A 27,719-nucleotide genomic window follows, 5' to 3' on the forward strand; every position below is an offset into this window, starting at 1 on the left:
GTTGATGGTAACTTTCTGGCCTAGACTTGTGACTCATAGAAGATCAATGTGGGTAATATTTGCACTTGCACTAATATTTCTCAAACATTATTTGTGTATTTTTAGTTGACAGTGACATCAGAGAAAGGACTGTTTAGATCATAAACTACAGACCTACTCCCTTTTGAGAATTAGGACCCATTGCGATATACCGCTTTTTCAATTTGCTCATTGTATTATTACTCTGCACTAAAAGACATTAGTCCTTTTGGCTAAGAAAGTAAGTAGACTTTTTCAGCCTACCCTGAACTTGTTGTAGGAGTGATCACATCAGTAAATTGAACAACAGCTTTTCTGAAGCTTTTCCAAACTCAGTGCAACCTTGGGGTTTCCTCTGATTACCAAATTGTCTGGCTTTTATGAAGAGACAATGAAAACCCTGCTGCAGCAGGAAGCTGGTGCCCTCCAGATATTGCCATCCTGCCTTCCTGCCATCTCTCCAAAATTTTTCCAAGCTGATTGCAAAATGGGTTTATTGTTAACATGAAGTCAGATCTTGGTATGTTATTCCAGCCAGTAACTAACTTAGTTGTTTTCAGTTTTTTGTTTGCTTTATTTCTTTTTTTTTTTTGCAGTAGTCACCCCATGGGAACATGATTTAAGTTTGTCTTTATAATTACATATTGTCTATGAACATTAGATTTGTTGTCTGTCTTTAAGATTATACACATAAAAGCAGTGACATGACACTGTGTTCTGAATTTGAAATCCAATGGGAAAAGCGCTCTGATATAATGCAGATTTGAGATTATAAGGGAGATTCAGCTGTTGCAAACATTTATTGAGCCCTTACTATGTGCCACGCCCTGTACGTGGGCTGTGTTTCCCCGAAAATAAGACCTAATGGGACAATCAGCTCTAATGCGTCTTTTGGAGCAAAAATTAATATAAGACCCGGTCTTATTTTACTATAATGTAAGACCAGGTCTTATATAATATAATAGAAGACTGGGTCTTATATTAATATTTGTTCCAAAAGATGCATTAGAGCTGATTGTCCGGCTAGGTCTTATTTTCCGAGTTACAGCGTATGCTATTACAATAAGAATTTCTGCTCGGGGCTTTGCATAGCCTCAGGTCAGATGAGAAGGGGCCAAAGGGGTATTAAATACCAGTGCTAGCAATCTGCAAGGCAGCCTGTGGGCATATCCTGGGTGTTTTTTCTTAGTCTGTCTGATACCAAGAACTATAGAAATTTAACTGGGCCTCAAACCCTTTAATAAATGGCATTAAAAATTTTTTTTCTAGGACAGTGATGGTGACAAAAGCGATGACAACTTAGTTGTGGATGTGTCTAATGAGGTACCCATTCTTTTTATCAACTTTATTTTCAGAATGACTTGTGAGAGAAAGGAAGCGGAGTCCCAGTGTTTTGGTTTTTTGCAACTTTATACGTTAAGAACTTAATGGTTGTTCATGGATGGAACAATAATGCTCTAACTGACCCAAACTTTTGTTTCATTTAAAAAAAAAAGCTGTGCTTCCTTAATCATTTTGGATTCCTAAGTTGGGTGTCTGGTGCTCATTTCCTTCCCATGCCCTCTGGGCCAAGTACTGGAGCATAAGGAAGGATATGATTGTTCTTAGATGTTTGTTTCTCTATGGTGTCTTCATGGGTGTGTTTGCAAACATCATACTGTTAATTATAACAACATTGTTAGTTAGGGTGCACACCCCCAAGCCCCCTAAATCTAAAGAACTTGCAGTACTTCCTTTAATTTAGAGAATTAGTGTGGAAATAAGAGTGTATAAAGAGAAAGGTCTGTCCATTGTAAGAAAAATCATGAAATCTTTGCTTATGCTTCTTGAGGACCCATCTTCTCCGAGAGCAAGCCCTGCCCATTCACCCAGGGAAAACGGGATCGACAAGAACCGCCTGCTAAAGAAAGATGCTTCAAGCAGCCCAGCGTCCACGGCTTCCTCGGGAAGTTCTACTTCTTTGAAATCCAAAGAAATGAGCTTGGTAGGTAATAACTCTTACTTGCCTATATAGCAGTTTAGTTTTTTTCATGGACCAGAGGACCCTAAAGTATTTGAAATGTGGGGTTTTTACTGAGTGAGAGTTATATTTTTAAGTAGTATTGAAAAGAGACACTCATCTTTCTTCTCTTTGTCCCCATACAGCATTGCTTTCCCCCCCCAATCATCTATTTTGGGCCGTGATTAGAGAGTGATAACAAGCTTCCGTGTCTATTGCCTTCTTCCTTGGAAGATATGTTCCCGGTACACTCTCTCTGAAACTTCCAAGTTAGGAAACAGTTCAAACCTCTTAGGTCCTGAGAAGTCCTCATTATCTTAAGTTGTCCATTTTACCTCATTTTAGCCTGATGCATCCTGTTGGGGCTTGTTGTGATTGGATAGCTGGTCAGAATGGTGATATACGCCGGCAGCACTGGGTGAAGCCGGGACTGGTAGAGGGAGGGGGGTGCCTCAATCCATTGGTGTTTGCAGTCATTCAGCAAACACTGTGGAGCGCGTCGTTCCTTAACTCACAATAACTGAGCCATAACAGCCCTGCAGTTAAATCCTTATATGGTGTCCATACTCATCCCATTTCACTGATGAGGAGGAAAGCCTGAGGAACTTCCCAGTTTAGCTGGGGTCTCTCTCTAGCCCATGTTCTTTGCTACTGCACCGTGGCACTGCTCAGACTGTGATTTCAAGGATATGAAAGGTTGAGAGGCAAAAGAAGATGCCCTATCACCCTGTTACTGTCTTGGCTCCTGCACTTGTGGTCCACACTGGTTATATGTGCAAGTGGGCAATGATGCTTAAGTCCCAAGGGCTATTTATTTTAGGCACATCCCTCAAACACAATGATAAGATGAGTCTAGGGCTTTTGCCTCTGAAATGCTGGTATGCTTCTCATAAAATCAGGGACCTCACTATCTCACCATTGGTCTCACTCCCACTGCCAATAAAAGGCAAGATTAGAATAAGGGTCTTCCCTCTGACATTCTTGGTGACCAGGCATTCGTTTCCGAGTGACCAGGAACTTTTCTCTGGATGGTCATCCTTCTAACTTGGCCTAGACCCAAAGCCCACAAGCCTGATGGAAAAATACTTTTTAAAATAAAATCTGCGGAGGAAGAAGTGTGATCATGTTCTGTGTCTCTAGCTCGAGTTTTAATTCTGGCAGGAAGAGGAAAGGTCAACATTTCTCGCTCACAAGTTAATGCTGTCAACATTGTGTGGATTTATGAAAATTGGCTGAGGGAGTAGCGAGAAGGTGCCCAGTGTCCCAGCTGCTGTTGTGATAAATTGTGTAATATGGCTTGGATTAAAAATAATACTCATTTAATTTGTTTAATGATACCAGCATGAAAAAGCCAGCACGCCTGTTCTGAAATCCAGCACACCGACGCCTCGGAGCGACATGCCAACACCGGGCACCAGCGCCACTCCAGGACTCCGTCCAGGCCTCGGCAAGCCTCCAGCCATGGACCCCCTCGTTAACCAAGCGGGTAAAGCATCACCTTTTATTGTGCTTTGTTTTGTTTTTCCTTTCCCAGCATGATGCATCATCTGTTCATGTTGTGACGCCATTTCCCCATTGAACATGAAATGCACTGCCTGCCGCCCTCCTTCCTGTCTCTGAAAAGCCATGATAAGAAACAGATGTTCGTCCTTGAGTTTCAGCACCTACACCCTGTTTGATCTCCGACTGTTTACATTCGGCTTTTCTTTTATTTCCAATTAATCCAAATCCTCGGGACTTCACTGTTGTCTCTGATAATTATTGCAAATGTAAGCTTCTTCCCAAACTATCGTCATGTGTCTGAGTTCGATAATATTGATTGAAATGGCCCGTCTGGCTGGCCCACCAGTGCTTCTTGCTTGCGTTAGTCGGCTGGTTTTCTTCTGGTCCATCCCCCAGGAGTCAGGGGTCTTTCCTTCAGTAGAAATTGGGAGTGTTTCACTGAGACTCCAGCTGGTAAATAAACTCTTAACTTTCAACTTAATTTTCCTCACTGGGAAAGGAAAAAAGTAACCTTGGACCCAAAAAGGCACCAGAATATTCTATCTAAACCCGTGCTTTGGTTTACATAAAGCCAGGATCGGGTTTTCATTTGGAATTGGTACCAGGGAATGGAAGGTTCAGACTGAAGGAGAAATCTTTGATTTTACCAAGAAAACCTTCTTTTGAGATTAAGGCAGGTAAACAGGTAGTATCTGTGCCTTGGTTTGCCTTCTGTGAATTGGGTGGAATAATGTCGCTTCATTCCCCCTGATTTCCCAGTGCTACTTAATGTACCAAGGAAGAAATGAGTGGGCAGTACCCCCCTGGGGTCTGTTCTTTCCTAGAGATGAGTTCAGTCCCGGGGAAGAAGGGATCCTGTGATGCATTGTAGGCGGTTACCACCCACTCCCCCTCCGCCCCAGCCTGTACTCTTTCTCCTTCTCCTTAATGGCACTGAAAGGGACCCTGGAATGGCTGGCCAGGCTGGACCAGAGCGGACAGTTGAGTCACGTGCAGCTTGTTCTTCCTTGCAGCGGCAGGCCTTAGGACGCCCCTGGCGGTGCCCGGCCCGTACCCCGCCCCGTTTGGGATGGTGCCCCACGCGGGCATGAACGGCGAGCTGACCAGCCCCGGCGCCGCCTACGCCAGCCTCCACAACATGTCCCCGCAGATGAGCGCGGCTGCCGCCGCCGCTGCTGTGGTGGCCTACGGGCGCTCCCCGATGGTAGGTGGCCACAGTGGATGGGGCTGGCTGGGGTCGCGGTGGGTGCCGCAGAGCTTGGAGGGCCAGGGTGGCAGCCCCCAGGCCTTGGAAACAAAGACCCAGTGTCCTGGCAGCGTGCGCCTTCAGCTTGTTCGCCTTCAGCCACATGCCGCTTCATTTAGGGCCAAACGCTTTCCTGTTTTTGTGGATGAAAAAAGGCAGTGTTTAGGAGCTACTTTAGTAGTTCAGGGGACATCTGGTTTTCTCCCACCGAAGTAGATTTTTGGGGGGAAGGCGATGAAATGACTTAAGTAGCTCACAGAAGCCTTTTCATTGGTTTTCTTGTTTTTTTTCCTCTTTCATTCTTAGGAAAAAAAATATTTGAGAAGCCATAATTTTCTCTTTCCGTGCTTATATTATTTTTTAAACCCAACAGCATAGCTCAGGTGTAAATGTGATCTTAGTGCAACAGGCAGAAACACCAAAGGACTGAAACCATGGGACAGGTTCTCTGTCTTCTTGCCCTTCCTTCTGCCACTGTGTAAATGGCCCCATTTTTGATTGGGAAGATTAAAAACTGCACGTGAAGGGTAAAATTGTGCAGTCCTTGATTGCATCAGTAAAAGGGGCTAGATTATAACCCATAGCAGATAAAAGTCCCTGAATCTTTTCTCGTGGCTTTTTGAAATATGACACGTGCATTTCTCTCCTCTCCCCTCTTCAAATAACATTACTCCCAGTAACTTCGAGTGAGAGTCAAGTTTATTGGTTTTTCCCTTAATGTTGCAGTAGTAGGAAAGGCTGTGTGCAGTGGAGGGCAAGACGGTTTAAAGCAAAGTGGCAGCTGAGGGACTAGACACTCATTCAGGTGTACAATATCATGTATGAATCCTTAAGCATTAACTTAGCCCTGTGCTAAGAAACTAGCGGCAATTTTGACTCCTAGTGACTTTTGATAATATCTGGAGACACTTTAGATGATCACAACTGGGGGATGCCATTGGCACTTGAAGGGTAGAGGCCAGGGATGCCGCTAAACATCCTGCCATATCCAGGACAGCCCCCGACAAAGACCAATGTGGCCCAAAATGTTAGCGCCAAGGTTGAGAAATCCTGGCTGCGACAGTGCACTGCCGTGTGTATTTGTTTGGACAAGGCAGAACATCCAAATCCATGGGAAGTACTGACCATGAGAAGCTTGTTCTCGGTGCACAAAGACATCACACTCCATCCCACCTCCCAGAACAAAAATTTTGTCTTGTGGTGTTTAGAGGTGGTTGTATTACTTCTTGCATTATAACACTTCCTTTAGAAAATGCTAGCACGTGGTACTGTTCCTGTTGATGTTGCTTTGAGGAAGCTGTGAGTTTCCAGTGAGAAGTCTTGAAAGACATTCATGAAGTGCCTACCCTGTATATACTGAGTCTGCGATGCCTTATTTTATTTCCAGGTTGGGTTTGATCCTCCCCCTCATATGCGAGTACCTACGATCCCTCCCAACCTGGCAGGAATCCCTGGGGGGAAACCGTAAGTACCTCCAACTCCTTGGTTTTGTTTTCAAGGCTGTTACTTAGTCATGGTTGTGAGCAAACTAGAATTCCAAAGGAAGCGTAGATCTGGGCATTTCCAAGGAGATGTCTAGTGTCTTTTTCTGAGTGTTAACACTTTCTATAAATAGGCACCTTGTAGGTATCATGCCTGTGTCTTCTCACTGTGGGTAATGTCATGTAGTTAGTTATTTCTGGAGAGAAACTGTTGGAGACAGGGTAAGGATGCAAGGACCAAGGGTGGTTGGCGCTCCTCGCTTGACCCTTCTTTAGAAAGCTGCTCTGCTTTGCCACATGTTTAGAGGGGAGCTGCAAGTGATTTTCAGCAGGACTGTGTTATGGGCAGTAAGCTGTCATGAACTCTCAAAATCTCAGAAATTTGAAAGGAAATCTCAGAAGTTTGCATACCCAGCTGAGTGCCACCTTTTCCTTATTTTGGTGGAAACGAGAGTTGTGTAAAGGGTAGGTCCATTGGATGCCAACATCCAAGGTTGACCCCAAGTACAGTTTTGCTCGGTGCCTTACTCCGACAGGTCCAGAATTACAAAAAGCTGTGTGAGGAAGCAAGAAAGTTAGGTTAAAGGGCCAAAGAGCATTCAGAACTTGCAAAACCCTGTTGGTTGTTCCTCCAGAGTCACTTGGAATCACTTACTTTCCATAGTGTTAATAATCAGAAATGTGATGTCAAAGAATTCCTAAAGTCCTCAATTTGTATACAAAGTAAATGGGAACATGTCTTACCTCCCAGCAAACACTCTGCCTGTTCTAAGGGTACAAGACAGCAGAAAGCCGGTTCCAATTTTGTTGATTTTTCTAAATCGAGATACATGTCATAGGCCTTCAGTTTATTTTTGTTACACCCTCGACCTTTGTGCGTTTGTAATGGACACATAAATTAAAGTTGAAAGCAAACATTACTGCATTATTGCATTATTCTGAGTGGTCCGTTCAACTCTCTGGTCATCCTTGTGGTTTTGATTGGGGACTTGTTTCAAATAAACCACTAGCATGAGGAAAAATGGAATTCTTTATCCCATCCCTCACCGGCTTTTAGGAAAGCAGATTCCCATTGTTCCACTTTTTTTTTTTTTTTCATGCATGATAATATCTATTTCATAGTGATTTGACTGCGGATGAAATGAGGCTTTTCTCTACGTTAGGAGTGACTAGAGGTGTTAAGAATGGAAGGTGACATCTGGGCCCAGGGCAGACCAGGACTGGGGAGTGGGGCAGTGTTGCAGATGTGTACTTAGCTGGTAGATTCCTCCCAATTAAATACCCATGAACTCCAGTGTTGTGTGTTTTCTTGGGCATGCCCCCGTGTGTCCAGTCTGGGATGTCCTGGGGCACTTACGGGTTTTTCTTATATGTGGCTGCTGGCAAGGTAGCTGTTATGTTTCCCACTGACTGGTGAGTGGATAAAGAACAAATCAATTCTATTGGGATAGAGGCTATAATTAATAGTAACTGATGAATCTTTGGGGAAATAATAAGCAAATAAAGCCAAGTTCAGCTGACCATTAGGGAAAGCCAGTTTCAAGAGGCAGAAGTATGGGGTGTGCCCAGCCGCCAAGACCCTGCCTTGAAGGTGCTGTGTGCAGCAGATGTGGGGGAAGGTGAGCGGAGCTGTGAACTACAATGCTGGTCTCCAAGGCTGGCATGCGGACCCAGATCCTTGTAACTGTGTTCCTGCCTGTGTGTATGTGTCATGTGTGTCCACACCATGATTAGACACAAAGTTTAAACCTTCAGTGAATGACAGTACTGGTGCCCTGCTTATTAGAGCCAGCTAGTCATGCCCTTGGCTTATGAGCACCTTGTGTTTGTGTTCACAGCCGCGTAAACTAGGATACGAGGTGCCCAGGAACTGTGGCACAGTGGCAAAGGTGTGAGGCTCTCCCGTATGGCAGTGCTTCTCTCCCTTGGCCTCTGGAATAGAGCGGTCATTGCCGTCTAAAACGGTTCATGTATATTTTTTAGGATTCTCTTTCAAGTTTGAGATGAGCACATTATACGAGCAAGATGGAGTTAATGTCAGAGAGGAAAATGAATTGTCACCAGGGCCTGGGCTACACAGTCTTACTCCCCATATTAATTCATTAATTAGTAACTCTTCTTATTATTTAGTGAAGTAATACTGCCTGAGGCAGTGCTTCTCAACCCATCTGTGATGACAGACCAGTTTTTTCCCAGTATGACAAAGATTGATGCACTTGTTACATAATAACACAGATGAATAGGAGGGAAAAGATGCAAAATATCCCAATTTTTTAGTGTAAGAATCATGAACTGACTTAAGTTGCTGTATAAATGCTTCTCAACTAGTGGACAATAGCAAACATTTGCACGCCACACTGAACAGCACTGGTCTGAGACACTTAAGAGAGATGGTGAGAAACCACTATGTCCAGGATTGGGTGAAGGTGGTTTTGCAAGTGTCGTTCTCTGAGATGCCAATTGAAATAATATTTATTTGGGTGGCTATTCATGGATGTTTGAGCAAGAGCTGTGTGTCAGGCTTGTGCTAGGTGCTGGGCATGCTCCAGGAAGGAGAAAGTTCGCCTTCCCTGCCTGAAGGGGGTGGGGGCTACTCATATGGTGGAGAAACATTGAAGGAACAATGAATACTTGAGTTAGTCTGTAATCAGTGATAAGTGCTGTGAAGACAGAGAGTGGGTTGTAGGCAAACATGTAAAGAAGGACCAGAATTAGGAAGGGCAGGGCTTAGGGTGAGGCAGATACACTGGAAGCTGACTCCTGTGCAGGAAGTAATAAGCCCGCGGGGAAGAGGGGGCAGAGAGGACAGCGTTATTGGGGACAGTGTGAGAAGGCTCCCAGCAGGGAACTTGAAGGATTCATGTGCACATGGATGAGTGCCTCCTAAAAATGGTGCAGCCAGAAGAGTTCAGTTGGGGCTGGCGAGACCTGGAAATGCCTCTAGTGTAAACGCTCCTCTGTGGCTCACGCCTTCTACCATAGCCCCACCAGCGGCTGTGTGCTTCTGACCGGGCGCGTCTGGTGATGGCTGGCTTGCTGCTGCTGGAGTGTTCTATTTTCTCTGGCCGTAGGAAAACTCTTCCAGTCCTTGAGCTGAGCTCTGCCTCCCTGGAACTTTTACCCATCAATTCTGGTTCTTTCCTATCCCCTGAGACCACACAGTGTGCCGCTTTCATTATCACCCTCATGACAGCTCTTTAGATATATTTGGAGACCACCATCTCACCACGAGGCATCTCTTCTGCCTGAGTATGTCCACTGCTTTAGCCCTGTCTTGTGAGATATGATTTCAGGTTCCCACATCATCTGCTCACTAAAATCTAGTCAGCTCCCTCCTGCTCTCTCTTCCACAGATTTCACTGAGACTTGCTGCATAGGCGTGGGGGACCCTATTGGGAGCTCATAGCCTAGTGATGGAGACAGCATTAATCAAATAATCACAAAAATAAATGCATAGTTATAATTGAGATAAGAGCTATGATAGAAAGGAACACTCTTCTATGAAAGCCTGTGACAGGCTGATCTCATCTGGGAGGGTCAAGGAAGGATTCTTAGAAGTGTTTTCTGAGCTATATTAACCCTGTAGGGAGGGGCAGAGCATAAAACTCTAGGTGGAGGAACCAGCATATGCAAAGGCCCTGTGGCCTATCAAAATGGACTAGAGCAATACGACTCTGCACTTGTTTTTGGTGGTAAAGTCATCTAAGGTCTCAGTGGGGTTTCCCAATTAATCTGGTCATTTCTCTCTCTCCCCAATCAGACTCTCCTAACTTCTCTATCTTTGATAAAGGCATAGTCTCCATTCTGTCTGACATCTGGGTCCAAACTTTAGCCTTTACATTCTTCCTTGTTTAACTCCCATTTTTACCCAGTCTTTTTATTTGTTAAAATCCTCACTTGTTTCTATCCACATTTGCGATAAGATCCTAGACAAGCTTTTCCCTTTCTACAGTGTTTATCTGATCTGATCCATTTCTTACTAGGAGGTCTTCAAAAGTTGCATATAAGCTCTTGATGGTGGCATTTAAGGTTCCTCTGGTAATATCACCCCAGCTGCTTTTCCAGCCTCATGTCCTCTGTTTTCTGCACCTTGTGCTCTGGCCAAATGGGATAACCCCTTATTCCTTGACGATGCCTCCTTATACCTAGAGCAATGTCCCTTCTCACCAGTCTTTTCCCTCTTCCTGTGGAAATATTTTCTGTTCAAAGACTACTTCAGTTGCTGTCTTCTTCATGAAGCCTTTGCCGACACCTTCCCATATATGAACTCTCTCCAGTAGCACCTTGTAACATCGTGTGACACTTTTTCACACTTTGGCCTCGAGTCACATTCATGTCTATGTGTCCTATTTCTATCTGCTTCTTCCCCCACTAGAATCGAAGCTTCTGAAATCCCCTTGTCCCCTTGAGTGTAGATAGATACCCAGGGAGCAAATGTTTGCTGCGCTGACTAGGTGGGAGGTGAACCCACGATCGTCTAAGACCCTGTCACTCATCCTTTCCAAAGGAGATTCACATTTTGCATCTTAGAGTTAAGTGGTGCTAATTTATAAGTGGGAACCCTGACTATATTTCCAAATCTGCAAGGTGAAATTTATTTGGTATTGTTTGGTCAGCTTAACTTGAACTAATTTTCAGTTTTAGGAAGTGTATTGCCCTGAGCTCTGTGGAGATCAGTGGTGAAAGAAATTCAGAAGTGTCGTCAGGTTGACGTCTCTTTGTTGTGCTTCACCCCCCCACCCCCACCCCCACGAGCAGTGCTTTCCTCCCCATAAATACCGGGGCCTGTGCTCTGCCTGCCTCCTGTAGTAGCACCTAGAGGTCAGTAATAACTCACACTAATAATAGTTTGGCCTAAGATTCCAGCTTAGTTCCAGGTTCCTTCACCCTGTGTTTTAATGCTAGACGTGTAATTGAGAAATCTTCCACCCACTTGTTTAGTGTTTAAATAAATATTTAAAGTACCTTTTTGGAGTTGGAGCCTAAAGGGAAAAGACAGTGCTAACTACATTGGGGGTAAAATCACCTCTTAGGAAAACATGTTTTGCAGCAGTGTAGAGAGGCCACCCCTGGCTTCTAGCTAAGAAGACATTTCAGTGGCCAGTACCCCCTCCAACCCCCCCACATGCACTTTTTCTGTTCCTGATTTTGTGCTGGTTCCTCTGTTGACCGTGTCTAGATTCCACAGCTGGTTTAGTTAGTGGATTTGAAGTTAATTCAGCCATCTTTTTACTTAATGATATTTGGGTGTTCTTTGTTTTTTGTCTATTAAATGCTAAAAGTAATGTGCCTGTTTTGTGCCTTATCATCACCATGCAGGTTTAATTTAACTTGTTTTTCTTCCCTTTGATGACCTAAGAATGTATAGCTAATTTCTTGAGATGATACTGATATGTGAGTCCCTTTCTTTTGATGTCAGTTATGTTTAGCTGCTGGACGATTGTCTTTCCCTTCTCTCTCCCCCTCTTCAGAAATGACTTTCAGCTGATCAGATCTAAGTATAGTTTGTACAGTTCTTGTGCAGATAATACTTCTTGCCTATAATGGTTGGTATCTTGGCTAGAATTTTTGACTTGAGCTTTGAGATGGCTGTATTTTAAACTTCTCTTTGTTTTACCTCTCGTCCAGTAATCTGTTGGTTTGTACCTTTGTTCTGCATTAGCAACCTGTAGCTTCTGCCCCAGCACGTTAACAAATTTGGAAATGTTTAATTGATGAAGAAGTAGCACCTGGCACTCAGAATCATAAATGCTGACTGTAGCCAGAGAGCATCCCAGTGTATCTGCTAGGCCAGCTCTTGTTTTCTCTGTCTAGTAATTTTTCTTTCACATACCCATTTTTAGTTCTGCATTTGCCTTTTAAAAAATGAGAACAGCAGTATATTCAGCTAAATAAGGAAACAAACAAAAAGTCTTCCCATGCTTTGGAAATCCTCCACGTGTAGTTTGTCACTAAGGCCCTCTGTCTTGTCGGGACACCAAGTTGGAAAAATCCTGTGAAAGAAGGAAAGGATTTTGTAGATGTTGTCGGTTAGATGTGCAGACCCTAAGAAATGTTAAAGGTAAAGCTTCTTATATTGGCCAAGGAGATTGTGCCGTAAGTAGATGAATTATATTCCTGAAGACCTGTTTTCTTTTCCCGAAAGCTTAGGATAATATGGCTCTGATTTTCTGATGACCCCATATCATTGCCCCACCACCTTCACTGTCCTAGGTCTTCAGGCTATGAGTATCCTCCAGAATCGTAACTCACATTATTCTCCCCTATCTTAGAATGAGCCAGATAGCCCAGCCTTCAAATCTTACTGTGCCCAGGGCTCTAGAAAGAAGTACACTGATATGTCGACATGCCTAGTGTGTCCTTTTATGCAGGGTAGGTGTCTCCATCCTGCTAGGACCACATTATCCCTCTTGAGGTGAGGATGTCGATGGTAGTGCCACGTGGGAGCTAAGGTAAAGGTTAGAGCGCCACTTTTGTAGCTGGACTGACCTGAACTTGAATCTTGGCTCTCCCACTTACTAGCTGGATGGGCTAGTCATCCTGTCCTGTGTGGGTTTCCCTCCTCTCCAAACATTAAGGGATGGCGAGCTACCTCCTGAGACATGGGGACCAAAGCTTACATCTATATCGTGCTTCATAACTTTTCTGGAAGTGCTGTCCACAGAACGTCATTTACTTTGCACCTCAGCAGTCACGCTATAGGATATAAGTTTTGTCAGGGCACGTTGCGACAGTAGGGAAAAGAGGCCCAAATAAGTGACATGATCCCCAAATCACGTTAGTGACTGAACTGAAACTCTTAACTCACTTTTTGCGGTTGACTGGATTCTTTTCAATGGCCAGACACAGGATCAAGCTTGTTGCATGTGACCTGTGGCTGCTCCTGCCTTAGCTTGCTTTGGGAGGCTCCCGCATCCACTGGTCTCTGCTGACTTGGGGAGGGGCCGTGGAATTCACTCAGTTATTGTTGTTTTGCCTCATTGCCTTTTGTTTTCACTTCAATCAGCTCTCTAGGGACTGCTTCCCTCCTTGGGAACGTGGATACCATCTCTTAGTGATATTTGGTGCGACCGCTAGAAATTCCTTGGGAAAAGCTGACTGGCATACCCCAGGGGTTAGCGGACTGTCCATGTTCTTACTGTAGCTGACTTTCCTTGCAGGGCGACCTTTCATACCTGGATTTATAAGTGGCTGGGTAGCAGTAAACAGCTTAGGGTGATCGGATTCATTTACTGAGTGAGTGCCAGCTGTATGCTGGCTGCAGAAGTCATTCCCACCTGTCCCTGAAGAACCTGGAATGAGAAAGATAGAAATGGAATCACGTGCAGTCAATAGTCCATGGTGTGATATGTGCCGTCGTCGAGATTGATAGGACGAGCCAGGACCCTGGAAGAGAATCTTCCTGGCTGGGGAGGTTGTGGCAGGCTGAGGGCGGGAGGATGTGAGTGTAGTTCGGAGGGAGGCGTTGCTGTTCTCAGCAGGAGGGAACAGTGTGTGCACAACGTGGAGATGTGACAGCCTGCAATATTTTAGGGGACTGGCCTGTGCCACATGGCTAGGAGTGAAGGATACCGGACGGTCGCATGAAGTGAGGCTTACCGACACTAAATTATGAAGGGCTTGAGGAACCCTGAAGAGCTTGAAGAGCAAGGGAGGGTTTTTGGCATGATCAGATTTTTGATACCTGTTAATAGAACAGGAAATCCCACGTCAGGAGAGGCCAAGTGCACAGGCAGTGGGGTCTTGGCCACAGCCATCATCTCCGAGGCCCGTGGTTCTTCATTACTGTTTACTGCTGTTCCTGTCTATTTACAGCAAACCAGTAACTCTGTAAACACCTGTTTTCCTTTGGCCACAGAACACAGCATAGTTTCATTAACAGGAGCCAGCCTGCTAGGGAAAAACAACCTGCTTCCCTGGAAACACAGTCTTGTTTTCCAGTTCACCACCGCTGCTGCGAGGACTCCCGGTGGGAACTCTGAGTTCCTCCCCCTCTGTCTTGTGCCCAATAAATGAAGTCTCCTGCTCTGAACATGTTTGATTTTATTCAGTTTTTAAATCTGTGACATTCAGTGGGCCTTCTTTTGTTCAGTTCTGCAACCAGATTTCACATGTAGATGCTGATCTGCGGGTTCAAAAAGTGGGGTGAGTTGGGGGCTCCACTCTCTGAGGCTTTCTTGGGTACAGGTGGGTGGCCATGGCAGTGTCACCCTAATGAGGGCTCGAGGGACTGTTCTTTCTGCCCTGCGGTTTGCCACAGTCATATCCCAACTTCCTCCGCTTCTGTTTGCCGTTGTCTCCCCACCCTCACTTGCCCTTAGGATTTAGGAATTTCCTGGTTTATCTTGCCTGTTCTTTGCCTGCGTTTTCCTGACTCCCACCACATCGTCCTCCTTTTCCGCATTTCCTGACCCTCACACTTTTCCACTGGTCCAGATAAGAGCCCTTGCTTCAACATATCCTCACTTCCTCTTTTAAAGTCCTGGGTGTTTAATATTGTCGGCACTGTCATTGCCTGAAGGCCCCTGCTGCTGTCAAGCACGGTGTTAGTGTTTCAGTTTTGCAGCTGTTATCTCTTTTAATCCTTACAACAACCCTTGTGTTTTATTATTATTGTTTCTACCTTATGGATTAGGAAACAGACACATGATAGGCTGCAGGTACTCAGGCCAGTTATAAAGACCACAGTTAGTGAGGCCACTGAGCTGACGCTTCACATCTCAGGTTCATTTAAACCAAAATCTGAGCTATCGACTTACTGTGGACCTTATCTAACATGTTCATCGGTTGGGAGCCCTTCCCTCCACTTTTTCTTGAATAGACAAATGAATCTAAGCTTTTAATTATTGAGATAGACTTACAAAAGAGTGCGTAAATTGTATGTGTATAGCTCAGTGACTTGTCACCACAAGCACCAAAGAAGCCCCCTTTTGGGAACCTTCCAGTCACCAAGGTAACCAGCACTCAGACTTTTAATACAATAGGTGGGTTTTGCCTGTGATTGAACTTCTGTAAATACACTCACGCCATATACATTCTTTTGTAGCTGGCTCCTTTCTGAATTTGGGCTTGAGAGATACTTGTAAATACTATCTGTTTATCAGTTCCCCTTCCTGGTCGATTCTAGTTTTCCTAGTTCCTCATCAGCAGAGAAGGTAAGTTTCCTTGGGCATCTCTTTTAACATCATCATGATGTGCCATGAATGTGACCTTTTCTCAAAGATGGTCCTGTTTTTCCTGGCGGTGAACCACTAACGCCAAACCGTTTGGTTTGCTCCCCTGGTGTTTCCTTCCAGTCCCTCCTTCTCTGAGACCCATCTGCCCTCTGTGCCCTTCAGGTTTATTCATTTCATTAGGCTCGCAGCACAGCGGGCAGCGCCAGCTTCCCCTGAGGCCCCTGTGACTGATGTATTGACATCCACGTGGGTTTCCCCTGGGATGGACCTACGTTCACAGTGTGTGACGGCAGTTGTGTGCTCTCTGTGAATAAAGTTTAAATTGCCTCAGTATGATGATCACAGACCGTCTGTGTGGACACCTGGGAGAGAGATGGTATCATCCAGAGATAAGCGAACAGCCCTCCGTCTGTACATTGTGCATCAGTGTTCATCTGGAACATTTAACTCCATCATAAGCAGAGTTCCAATGGAAGCAAAAATAAAGTTTCCTTCCCCTAAAAATCCAGAATGGCTAAACTTGGCCCACCTGGACGCCCCCACCTTCATTTGCGGCAAACAGGGAAACCAACCTTCACGTTATTCTCGTGACAAAAAAGCTTTGAGAAGCAAGTGCTCTCCAGATCTCACCCACAGTTCTTCTAAAATATGTTCAATTTATTTTACTTAGGGAATACTCACTGGTCATTTCTCCAACTTCACTTGGTTATTTGTTTGTTATTTTCAGACCCAGGTCATGGTGCCTGATATCAGGATCACATGACTTGATACTGGACCTTGAATAATTCTCCTAGAACGTGAATCGACTTAAACCGCAGTTCTTGTGGTCTCTCATCTGCACCTTCTCTTTGATTCCAAATATCCCATAATAAATGGCAAGGTTCAATTAACTAATGTGCATGTATTGAAATATCATGTGGACTTAATACATTACTAAGGACACTGAAGGATACTATTGGTTAAAAGATAGAAAATTTAGTGGTTTGGTGACATAAGAGCTTTGAGCTGTAAGTTATTTACATGCGTATTTATTTCCCAGGACAGTGTATTATTCCCATTATATATGCTTAATTATTCAAATTAAGAGTAATATTAAAGATTTGGGCCAAGTAGCCATTCAATATTAGTTATTGGAACCAATTTGCCAGGAGATAGCAGATATCTAAGATTGTTTTCTTTGGTTGGTGGAAGGGGAAGTTCTTTTAAAAGTCTTTCGTGTATTTGATATAAGCTGCTGTATGGGCTTTATGTGTAGGCTAATAAAGACTCCGTGGCTTGTGTCAGTTTTCAATTTTGTGTTTGCAAAGTTATTTTACAAAATTTGAGTTAGCATTAAAATGAAGATTTAAGTTCTGTATTAATACCCACGGTCTTTAGATCTGTAAAGGGACTGCAAGGTGCCAATGACAAATTCCAGAGAGCGCCCAGGTATATCCCAGAGGGTGATGGGAAAGAGGGAATGCTACATACTTCGGTTATTGTTTATGTATGTGGTCATGTAAAAAAGGTTTAATGTTGAACTTCTAGATTGCCTAGCAATGCATCAGATAAGAAGGAAGTAGTGGTGTTTAAAGTGCCATGTGCGTAATTCCATCAGTTTTGATGCAGGGCAAAAATATTAGTACTCCTGTTTCTTCCATTCACCAAAGTGTTTCTATGTATGTTTTATAACATCTGTTACATATTAGTGCTTGGAGTTTAAATATTTTGATCATTAGAAAAAAAGTATGCGTTAAAATTTTCACGAGGAAACAGAAGCGTGCATTAGGATTAATTTGTGTTTAACAGGAGAAGAAAACAATAGTTAAATAACAGAAGTTCATTTCTCTCTCCCATAGTGTCACCAGTGCCTCTGCCTTCTATGTTTTTGTTCTACCTCCCCCAACAATTGATTTCCATTTTCAACTTCACCTTTTGGCCCAAAAGGGCTGCTGGAACTCCAGTCATTTTGCTCATATCAGGAAGGAGGAAAGAAGAAGGCAGGCACCACCCCCACCCCGTTAAAATTCCTTTTCTCTTCTTTTTGTTTTTTTTTAATTAATAAACTTAATTTTTTGAGCAGTTTTAGGTTCACAGCATAATTAATTGGAAAGTAAAGAGAGGTCTCATATTCCCCACAGGGTCGCCTTTGTAAATTTTACATTAAGAACTTTTTCTAAGTACTGCCCAGCAGCTTCTGCCTACATCTCTTTGGTCAAAACCTGGGCTGACCTGGCCATAGGGAAGCTGGGAAGAAGAGTAGACTTTTAGCTGGGAGCTTTGCTGGGGTTCGTGGCCAAAGCAGACAGGGAGATTGTTGAGGAGGAAACTTGAAATCTCTATCAGAAAGCCATTTGACCTAAGAGAATCGCTTATATTTTTCTCGTCAGCAAAAGAGAGTTTAAGTTCAGGTCTTAAACTGGTATCTTTTGAAAGCTGTTTTTGTTGATTAGTGTTGAGATGTACTGTTTACTGTGTGTAATTATTATGAGTTCTTAAAGGGCTTATCTTTAAGCATGGAAAATAGTCATTTTAAATTACACAAAGAAATGACAACAGTGATACAAGGTGCATGGAAGGAGGTATTGTATACTAATTTGGAAGCACATTTAGTGTTTTATAATGGGATTTGAAGAAATGCTTTATGGAATGGATAAAGCACAGTTTAAAAATCCTAAAAATATTTTTTAAATACAGTTCAATATATGTGTCTTTTGGTACACCCTAGACTTCTATTACCTCTTTTAAATTTGTTCCATCAGTAAATACTTCAACTTACTGATTTTGAAAGGAAATCGTAACAAGCGAATCTTCCTTTGTGTTTCTCATAGAAGCATGCTGAGGTGTAACTAATTGCTTTATGATAAATGCCTTTTGTGTTTCCTCTCCTGTCCTCTCTTCTCTCCAATCACCGTCTGTCCAAAAGTGCATACTCCTTCCACGTTACTGCAGATGGTCAGATGCAGCCTGTCCCTTTCCCCCCCGATGCCCTCATCGGACCTGGCATCCCCCGACATGCTCGCCAGATCAACACCCTGAACCACGGGGAGGTGGTGTGTGCCGTGACCATCAGCAACCCCACGAGACACGTGTACACGGGTGGGAAGGGCTGCGTCAAGGTCTGGGACATCAGCCACCCCGGCAATAAGAGCCCTGTCTCTCAGCTCGACTGTCTGGTGAGTGAACAGGAACCAGTGCACAAGGGTAATTTCTCCCTGGAGCCTCAATAAGGAAATAGCTGTCCAGGCCTGGGTTTTATTCCCATTATGAGGAAATGGAAGCCCATTCTGTTTCCTGTGTTAGCTATTTAGCTACCCCCATCCCTCTCCCTTAAATGTGAAGGTTTCCTTTGTTGCTCTTTTAGTGGTTAAATCCCAGAGTTGATGGATTTCTTTAAAACAAATATTTTACAGTCGTTTACAGAAGCCTATCCTTGTTTGAATGTGTATTCAAAAGGGGGTTTCCCATTTAATGGTTGAAAATACAGCCAGCCCTGTGCTATGAGCCTGCAAACCACTCAACTTTTAATTTCCCTACAGCTTTGGATAAATATTGAATAGTAAACATTTGATAACATGGCATTAAAATCATTCTGAACAGGGTCTGTGTTTTCAGGGACACCTGGGAGAGCTGGCTGGGTTTTGTTACCTTAACTTCATGAAAGGGTTAATAGATTACACTGTAAGAAATCAGGGCCGCTGTTAGCAAACCACGAGCCATGAGAGTGCTTCTCTTAGGTACCCAATCCACCTTCTCACAGAGCATGAGAATACCATAGACACGCTGGGACACGTTCCCGTCTCTAAACTGTAACCCCAGGCTTCACAGACCACATACCATTGGCCTCAGGTAGGAAGAAGGCCACCCTGGCCCTGGTATGTCTGCCTACATGTTGTTTTCACAGATGGTGCCGTTTACGCACTGCCTGCCTGGCAAATGGTGAGGATTCTGGAGAGAGTGCTTCCAAAAAGAAAAGTGGCAGTATTTCTGAGATTTTTTGGAGGGTGGGGGTAGTTATTGGCTTATTTTTTTTTTTTTTTAATGAAATGGCTTAAAAATATGTCCATTCATGACATTTAAACATTCTTAAACACAGCTCAACATTCTAATAGTAGTTGGGAGTCTTTTGTAACACGCATCACCTTTTTTGAAATTATGTGCTCACAGTTTCTCTAATCTTTGAAGAGCAGGCCATGGTTAAAGCGTGGTGAAAGAATTTGGCTATTATCTATTTGGGTTGAAGGAGAGCACTTACATTGCTTTTGGGGGTGGGGGTCATCTTAGGTTCCACCAGTTTAGGTCCTACCTCCCTTTTTAATATGTATTGATTTTAATAGAGGGATGTCCTCTTTTTTCAATGTCTTTGGCCTTTGGACGGAGAGCCTTAAATATGACAGCAGCCATGCTACAACTTAAGAAAGCACCTCTGTTAAATTCCTAGACAAGGCTCCATCTGGCTAATGAAGACACAGTGGCAGCTTTAGGTATAGTTAAGACTAATGCAAACTAAAACATGGGCAGCAGGTCTGCAGTTTCCAAGTAGTAAAGAATGGAGGAGGATGAGATGGAAGATTTATAAATTGGCTTTGAAGAGCGGTTTCCTCATGCAGAAGTATGTGCACGCCTACCTTACATCTACTGATGATCTCAGTCCTGTCCACTCAGCAGGGAACTGGACATCAGGTACAGTTATGTTTAAGTGTGAGATCCTATGACTTTGTTTTGCTTACTATTTTGAAGGAGAAAGTTGCCGTCGGATCCCGATCTTTACTGTAGAGCTCTTGCTTGTTAGTGTCCATGAAATACCACTTTTCAAGTCAAAAGCCAAGATAGCAGTTAGAGAACATAGCATTGTTACTGCTTGTGTAACGCATTACAGCAATTGAATTATGTTTATTTCACAGAATAGAGATAACTACATCCGTTCCTGCAAATTGCTCCCCGATGGCTGCACTCTCATAGTGGGAGGGGAAGCCAGCACTCTGTCCATTTGGGACCTGGCTGCTCCTACCCCGCGTATCAAGGCCGAGCTGACGTCCTCGGCCCCCGCCTGCTACGCCCTGGCTATCAGCCCCGACTCCAAGGTCTGCTTCTCCTGCTGCAGCGACGGCAACATTGCCGTGTGGGACCTGCACAACCAGACGCTGGTGAGGTGAGCGCAGGTTGTTTCCTTGGATTCAGAACGCCTCCTATCGCCCCTGCTTTTGCAGCTGCCCCCAGGAGCTGAGCTCACACATTAAAACCCTGCTTTGTTCCAGACTTGAACCTGGCTTTTGGGAGTGCAAAGACAGAACTGCGTTGCTTCCCTCGGGGGCTCGCCATCTGGCTGCTGTGCTTGGCTGTCCCCAGGCTTTATGTTTACCTCCCTCATGTTCCCATTCTTGAGCCACATTGAGATGCCAGACTTGTTTAAAAATATTCCTGGCTTTTCCCAGGGGGCAACACATCCTGGATTACACGGTGGTATGAAGGGTCCTCAGTGCTGGATGGTTTTGGCTTTGCCTAGAGCCTTGTTTGTGCAAACAGTAGCCAACTGATAAAGGATACCAAAGTCAACAAAAGGACATTAGAAGAGATTCTACGAATTTCACTCACAAAATGGTTTTAAAGCCTCCGTGTTTCTCAATAGCTAACTAAATATGCCCTGTCCAGGGGTTGTTCACCTAGGAACGAGCCCAGCTTCCTGGAACCTGCCCTCCTAACCATAGTGAGAGCTGCAGTTCTGCCACCTCTGTATCTCTCCTTTGCTCTGGCAGCTCACTCCCTCTACCCAACTCGGTGCTCAGACCAGAGATGGTACAAAAAAGTCTTAAAAATGTCAGCACTCTGTAAACATCCAAGGCAAAACTAGTATGCCTTTCGCCCTTTCGTTTCACAGTTCATCTTCACTAGGAAACACTCTTTGGTTATGGTGTGATTTGAGGCTGTGGATTGTTTAAGAGGCCTCCTCTAATGCTTTTGGGCCCCATGTGCCAGAGAGAAGGGACGGACGGACTGTGGAAGTCATCACAACAATCATCACTCTCCCTTCAAACCTCTTTAGAAATCCAGTAAGTGTCACTGAGCCAGGCTCTGTTCCTGCATGTGGGTGACGGTGTGGCAGTTTTTTCTCTTGTCAGTCACTGAGCACCTCAGAATGAGCAAAATGGACTAATTAATGGAGCTGAGCTGACAGCCCCTTAGACGAGGAGCCAGAGGCAGAGAAGTTCAGGTCACTTGCCCCAGGTCACACAGCTGGGCATGGTGGAGCTGTGGTCGGGGTCCAGGTATTCTGCTCTTTGGTCTGTGTGCCGAACCCCTGCTCTGTGCTGGTCCCTGGGGGTAAATACTGATAAATAATAGGGTGGTGCTTTAGAAGTCTCGTTCTCCATTTGGACTGGCCACGTGTGACTAGCAGCTGCTCTGTGTCACAGGGTGACATAGAGTCTATTGAATATCTTTGTATCCACTGTGACCCGCCACATTCTGAACAGTCCTAAGTAGGATCTGCTTTCTAGGAACCTGACAGTACCACTGAGACGTGTGCACGGAGGAATGGAGGGAACACCCCCAATTGCTGTAAGTCAGCAAAGACATTTGTGGTCAAAGACAGAAAGGAAAGCATTTCATGAATTCTAGAAGGAAAAAAAGGCAAAGGGTGACATGAAGAGGAGGTCACTGGGTTTCAGGAGTGTTTGGAGAAAAGAAAATCAGCATTTTCAACAGTGAAGCAGAATCTGCTCTGGGCCTGTGGGACCAGCGGAGAGGGCTTGGAGGCAAACTGGGTGGTTGGGGTGCACATGGGTGGCCACAGACTTGGGGAGGATTGGGGTACGTGGAGGGGACAGGACTAAGACAGGAGTTCAGAATAGCTTGCAAAGGAAAGATTTTTGAAGTGGTGGTTCACATCTTGTCTCAGAATTCAGGGCAATAGTGGTGCTTTTTCTTTTACACGTTCATTAGATTCCAAGCTTGGCTAAAAGTGTGGAGCTCTTTGGGAATATGGGCAAGCATGGAAACTTTTCTCTTGGTATTGAAATTCCCCAGCAGCTCTCTAATGATGCCTATCACCACAGCGATCGGGCCTCTGAACATGTCTCACCTGGTCTGGTCACTCTCCTGCCAGCTCCCTGTGGCACGCAGAACCAGGGCCAGGACCCGCAAACCACCAGCCCTGCAGTGGCTCACGTTGGCCCCTCCCTCAGCAGGCCCCACCTGTTGCCTGGCGGAGCATCTGTGCTCAGCAGATTCCTGTTGGTTAATTGTTCTTGGTGGTGTGTTTTTGACTGAAGCACGAGGTTCTCCTTTAAGAGAACAACTTTGTGCTTAGCTTCAAGGCAGGGTCTTGCTGAGGTGCTGACGAGTCGCCTTCAGCAATTAGCTTTGTCTCTGCTCAGCACCTTGGAATCATGAGGTCAGCACGAATCTTTGTCTCTTGGCGTCCAGATATCCAAATGCAGGGCACCTCCTGATATGGAAAGTGAGGTTGGGTAAATATGTGAGCTCATGCTTTGTTGGCATGAAGGACACTGCTGTGTTGATTCACTCAGGAAAACGAGCACTTGTAGACCCGGAGCGTATAATGGAGTGGTGCAGACCTGCAGGATTAAAGGCCAGGCCTTCGTTGTCTTTAAGGAATACAGTTGGGATTTGGTGTGTTTGTCTTTTTTTTTTTTTCCTTTTAACACTTAAACACTTTCCCAGACCTGGGAGAAATTTTACCTTCCAGACGGATTTGTAAGAGTAGCTAGAGGAGTGTGTTTAACTTCTCCTGTGTAGTGACCTAAAATGGCATTCCATTTCTTTAGCACTTGGATCGTGAAAAAGAAAAAGAAAATGTGCAGGTGCTGTATCTTCCTCCTCGGGGGAAGGTTAGTTTGATCTTGCACATCAGCAGACACTGAAGAGATGACATACACACACCGAGTCCAAAACTAACAACACAACAGTGTTTACCTTGAGCTCTGGCAGGAAATCATTATTCAATCTGGTTTGTTTTATCAGGCAATTCCAGGGCCACACAGATGGGGCCAGCTGTATTGACATTTCTAACGATGGCACCAAGCTCTGGACGGGCGGCTTGGACAACACAGTCAGATCCTGGGACCTGCGCGAAGGGCGGCAGCTGCAGCAGCACGACTTCACCTCACAGGTGACTGGCTTTTTCCTTCCTGGAATCTATGAGGTGCTGTGTGTGTGGTGTCCTCTCCCTCCCTTCATGCCCCCACAATAATAGAAGCTAGACAGACCAGGCTTAAATTTTAGATACTGATTTTTTTTTTAAAAAATCACAAAAAAATTCCTTGAAAGAGAATGGTGTCTAAACTCCTATAGGTTAAGTAAGACATGTTAGCTATTATGTATGAGTTTGTTTACGGGATTCCTGCAGGGAAGAATACACAGTTTTCCTTCAGTAGTGTCTGATCTGTTTTATGTATTCTCTCCATTTAATGTGGGGATGAGAGATGATTATTTGATTCACATATAAACAGAGCTTGAAAAACACAGCATATCACAAGGAGTCGAGAAAAATCACAACAGCTCTGAAAGTTAATTCATTTCCCTTGCATCAGGGAGCTTAAAAAAAGGCAGCAGCATCTCCGTGGATAACCATTTTATTCCTCATCCCATACAAAATTAACTCATGGCTGACTAGATTTATAGAATTTTGAAATGATACAAAAATGGCAACTTTGTGGATTGTGAAGATTATTTAGATGACGAATGAGTCTAAATCTGTTTTGGGAAAGACAGTGCTTGCCATTTTAAGTGCTTTCTGACAGTAGAATTGTCCTTTTCATCATTGTTTGTTTACTTTTTTTTGTAATAAAAACGATTCCACTCAGAAATATAGAACAACAATGGAAAACAACTATATATACTACTAAATTTTCTGTACCTCTTAAAATTTTGTTGTGTTTCTTTTTTTTTTTTTTTTAAGATTTTATTGGGGAAGGGGAACAGAACTTTATTGGGGAACAGTGTGCACTTTCAGGACTTTTTCTCCAAGTCAAGTTGTTGTCCTTTCAATCTTAGTAATGGAGGGTTCTGTTCAGCTTCAAGTTATTGTTCTTTCAGTCTTAGTTGTGGAGGGCACAGCTCAGCTCCAGGTCCAGTTGCCGTTGCTAGTTGCAGGGGGCACAGCCCACCATCCCTTGCGGGAGTCAAACCAGCAACCTTGTGGTTGAGAGGACGCATTCCAACAAACTGAGCTATCCAGGAGCTCAGCAGCAGCTCAGCTCAAGGTGCCGTGTTCAATTTTAGTTGCAGGGGGCGCTGCCCACCATCCCTTGCGGGAGTCGAGGAATTGAACTGGCAACCTTGTGGTTGAGAGGACATGCTCCAACCAACTGAGCCATCCGGGAGCTCAGCGGCAGCTCAGCTCAAGGTGCCATGTTCAATTTTAGTTGCAGGGGGCGCTGACCACCATCCCTTGCGGGAGTCGAGGAATTGAACTGGCAACCTTGTGGTTGAGAGCACACTGGCCCATGTGGGAATCGAACTGGCAGCCTTCGGAGTTAGGAGCACGGAGCTCTAACCGCCTGAGCCACCGGGCCGGCCCTTTGTTGTGTTTCTGACAGTCCTCCCTGTTTTAGCCCTTTTCACAATATGAATAGGATACTATTTTTGGTCTGCCTTTTAAAAAGAACTTATGGAAATTTTTCACATACATTTAAGAGTACAAAAAATGTTCAAGCATATATGAAAGTACAGAGAATTGTACAATAATCCCCAGAGGCCCATCACCCAGCTTTAACAGTTAGTAACACCTGACCGTCTGGTCTCATTCTGTCATTTCAGCCAGAAGTATTGCAGTTCGTGTCTGTAAAAGACAAGGACCCCTTTAAAACAACACACATGAATACCATTATTATTAAGAATAGTTTCTTAATTTCATCACACGATAGAAGTGTTGCGATTTTTCCAGTCGTTTCATAAAGTTTTTTAACACGTGGCTCATCTAGGTTGAGTCGCTTGTCCTGTAAACTTTACCAGTCTGGAGTTTGCTGATACCATGCTCCTGTTCTTGCTGTTTTCTTTATCCCCTCTCATGTTGCCTTTTTACTGCCTGAGTTTATTGAGCAGAATCATCAGTGAGCCTGTTCTGCTTTTTGTAGATATTCTCCCTTGGGTACTGCCCGACTGGGGAGTGGCTGGCTGTGGGCATGGAGAGCAGCAATGTGGAAGTTCTCCACGTGAACAAGCCTGACAAGTACCAGCTGCATCTCCACGAGAGCTGTGTGCTGTCCCTGAAGTTTGCTTATTGTGGTGAGTTCAGCTGAAAGGAAACCTGAGAACATTGGTGGCCTAAATGGAAAAGACTTCTAAAAAAATAAAATAAAATAATAACAGTAGCGATCATATCTGGAAAAAATGTTGTCTGAGCAGCTGGATGCAATAATTCTTTTGTCTTAATATGTCCCTCAGAGCATAGTGATGTCTGTTTTCCTAATTTGAGAAAAGTCAACAGGCAATGAAATTGCCTCATACAAGGTTTTGACACATATTTGTTTTTAGTGGGTAGAGTCTGGGGTGAGGGTGGGAGGGCAATAAGGTGCCACTCTGAAGAGGGCTGGGTGGGGAGTTATAGAAAACTGGGGAAGGAGCAGAGGAAATCAATAGGAACTGACCAGGGTGAGGAACCTACAGTCAGAGAATAGACTATTTAGCTGAACCCAACTGTACACTCTTCAAGGAAGAGAAAGAGGGTAGAAGTTCCCATGGAGTCACATGTTTGATCACGAGATGGCTGGCTGGCTGACTGGCTCAGTAGCTATCACTTACCACATTCTGTGTGCTATATATTGTGTCTGGCATTTTCTTTAGGCTCGTCATTTAATCCTTGCCAGTTGCATTTTATTATAGGGAAACTAACTAAGGGAGAACAACTTCATTGCTTGCTATTTGAGGACCCACTGTGTGCTGGGTGTGATGCTACCAAGGTACCTTGGAGGCTGACAAAGTCCCCACTGCTGCTTGACTAAACCCACAATCACAGATGGTTCACAGAGGAGCCTGAATTTAAAACTTGCTCTCTCTAGTCATGTCATAGCCCAACCCTTTAGACGTGGTACTTCATGATATAAAATGCTCTGTCTGGTTAAGTCCATGTAGCTAATGGTAGAGTAGGAATTTTAATCTTGTTAAACTACATGTTCCTTTGCTAATTCTAGGTAAATGGTTTGTGAGTACTGGCAAAGATAACCTCCTCAATGCTTGGCGGACCCCCTATGGAGCTAGTATATTCCAGGTAAGTCAGGGCTCCTCGCCGAGAATGACAGTGACCACGGTGTTCCCGTGACACCAGAAGTGAAGGTACCTTGGAGGGAGCAGGGCCCCTGAGTATCTGTTTCACATTAAACACTTGCGCCCATTTTTTTTTCCTTTTAGTCCAAAGAGTCCTCATCCGTGCTCAGCTGTGACATCTCTGTGGATGATAAGTACATAGTCACTGGCTCAGGGGACAAGAAGGCTACAGTCTACGAAGTCATCTACTGAAAAGATGCGGTTTAACGTTTGTAGTTGAATTGGGCCAAAATGTTTTGAATTTGTAGAAATAGAGAAGTTGTAACTTTGAAAACACGAAAACCCGTTTCGAAACTTTGACACAAAACTACTTTGAGTCTACAAAGAGGAGGCGATGAGTCCATCAACAGAAGGTCACCTATCTACCCAGACCAAATGGAGCGCCGAGGCCAGGTGGACGGGGGCCAAGGGCGGCAGGCTGGAGGAGCAGAGCCTGCTGTCCGGCAGAGCCCGTCCTTTGCTTTCTGTGTCATCTGCCCAGATTACCTTTCTGTTCCTTGTGCTTCCCCTCACGTTCCGTCCTTGGTAGAGCAGTGGTGTCTCCAATGAACTTGTTTCCTGGTTTTGCATCTTGTGAAATGTTTTTTTTGTTTTTTTTTTTGTATTTTTGTTGAAGGTTAAACATTTGTATAAATTGTAAATATATTTGGTTTATTACAGTAAAAGCTTTAGTACCAATAAGTGGTTTTCCTTTTCCTTCTTTATTGTTTTTATCAACGCTTTGGGATCATTAATGTGGGTTTTATAAGCAAAGTCCAAACATTTGTAGAGAAAGTTTCAAAATGCACTTCTGATTTTGTAAATATACTTGGCCAGGATTCCCATGGCCCTAGAACCTAATCAACCCTTCTGAGTTACCAGAAGCTTAGACTAGGAATAGTGAGTAAACTGAAGGTATATTGACGACTGTTTTATTTGGGATACTCAAATAGCTTGGTCTAAACGCATTCTTTTGTTAGGAAACTCTTGTAATTGGAGGGTACAGGTTATAGCTCTGCTTTTGCTTGCTGGTTCATTAGGAAATAATATTC

At 44.2% G+C, this 27,719-nt stretch overlaps 1 protein-coding gene across 2 annotated transcripts in view; it reads left to right on the forward strand.

The window, feature by feature from the left end:
- TLE1 (TLE family member 1, transcriptional corepressor) overlaps positions 1-27,369 on the forward strand; it is an 84,323-nt gene extending 56,954 nt beyond the window's left edge. For both annotated transcript variants that reach the window (XM_019736679.3, XM_019736681.3), the window contains exons 10-20: positions 1,288-1,341; positions 1,850-2,002; positions 3,359-3,503; positions 4,534-4,724; positions 6,154-6,230; positions 18,329-18,578; positions 20,307-20,554; positions 23,386-23,533; positions 25,500-25,650; positions 26,556-26,632; positions 26,773-27,369. In XM_019736679.3, the coding sequence (XP_019592238.1) occupies positions 1,288-1,341; positions 1,850-2,002; positions 3,359-3,503; positions 4,534-4,724; positions 6,154-6,230; positions 18,329-18,578; positions 20,307-20,554; positions 23,386-23,533; positions 25,500-25,650; positions 26,556-26,632; positions 26,773-26,880 (1,602 nt within the window). In that variant the 3' untranslated portion in view covers positions 26,881-27,369. The remainder of the gene's footprint in view (positions 1-1,287; positions 1,342-1,849; positions 2,003-3,358; positions 3,504-4,533; positions 4,725-6,153; positions 6,231-18,328; positions 18,579-20,306; positions 20,555-23,385; positions 23,534-25,499; positions 25,651-26,555; positions 26,633-26,772) is intronic.
- Positions 27,370-27,719: the final 350 nt, after the last annotated feature.

Source organism: Rhinolophus sinicus, chromosome 16 (assembly GCF_057876585.1).
Source record: "Rhinolophus sinicus isolate RSI-liver-muscle chromosome 16, RSI-T2T, whole genome shotgun sequence".
In the NCBI taxonomy this organism is placed as follows: Eukaryota; Metazoa; Chordata; class Mammalia; order Chiroptera; family Rhinolophidae; genus Rhinolophus; species Rhinolophus sinicus.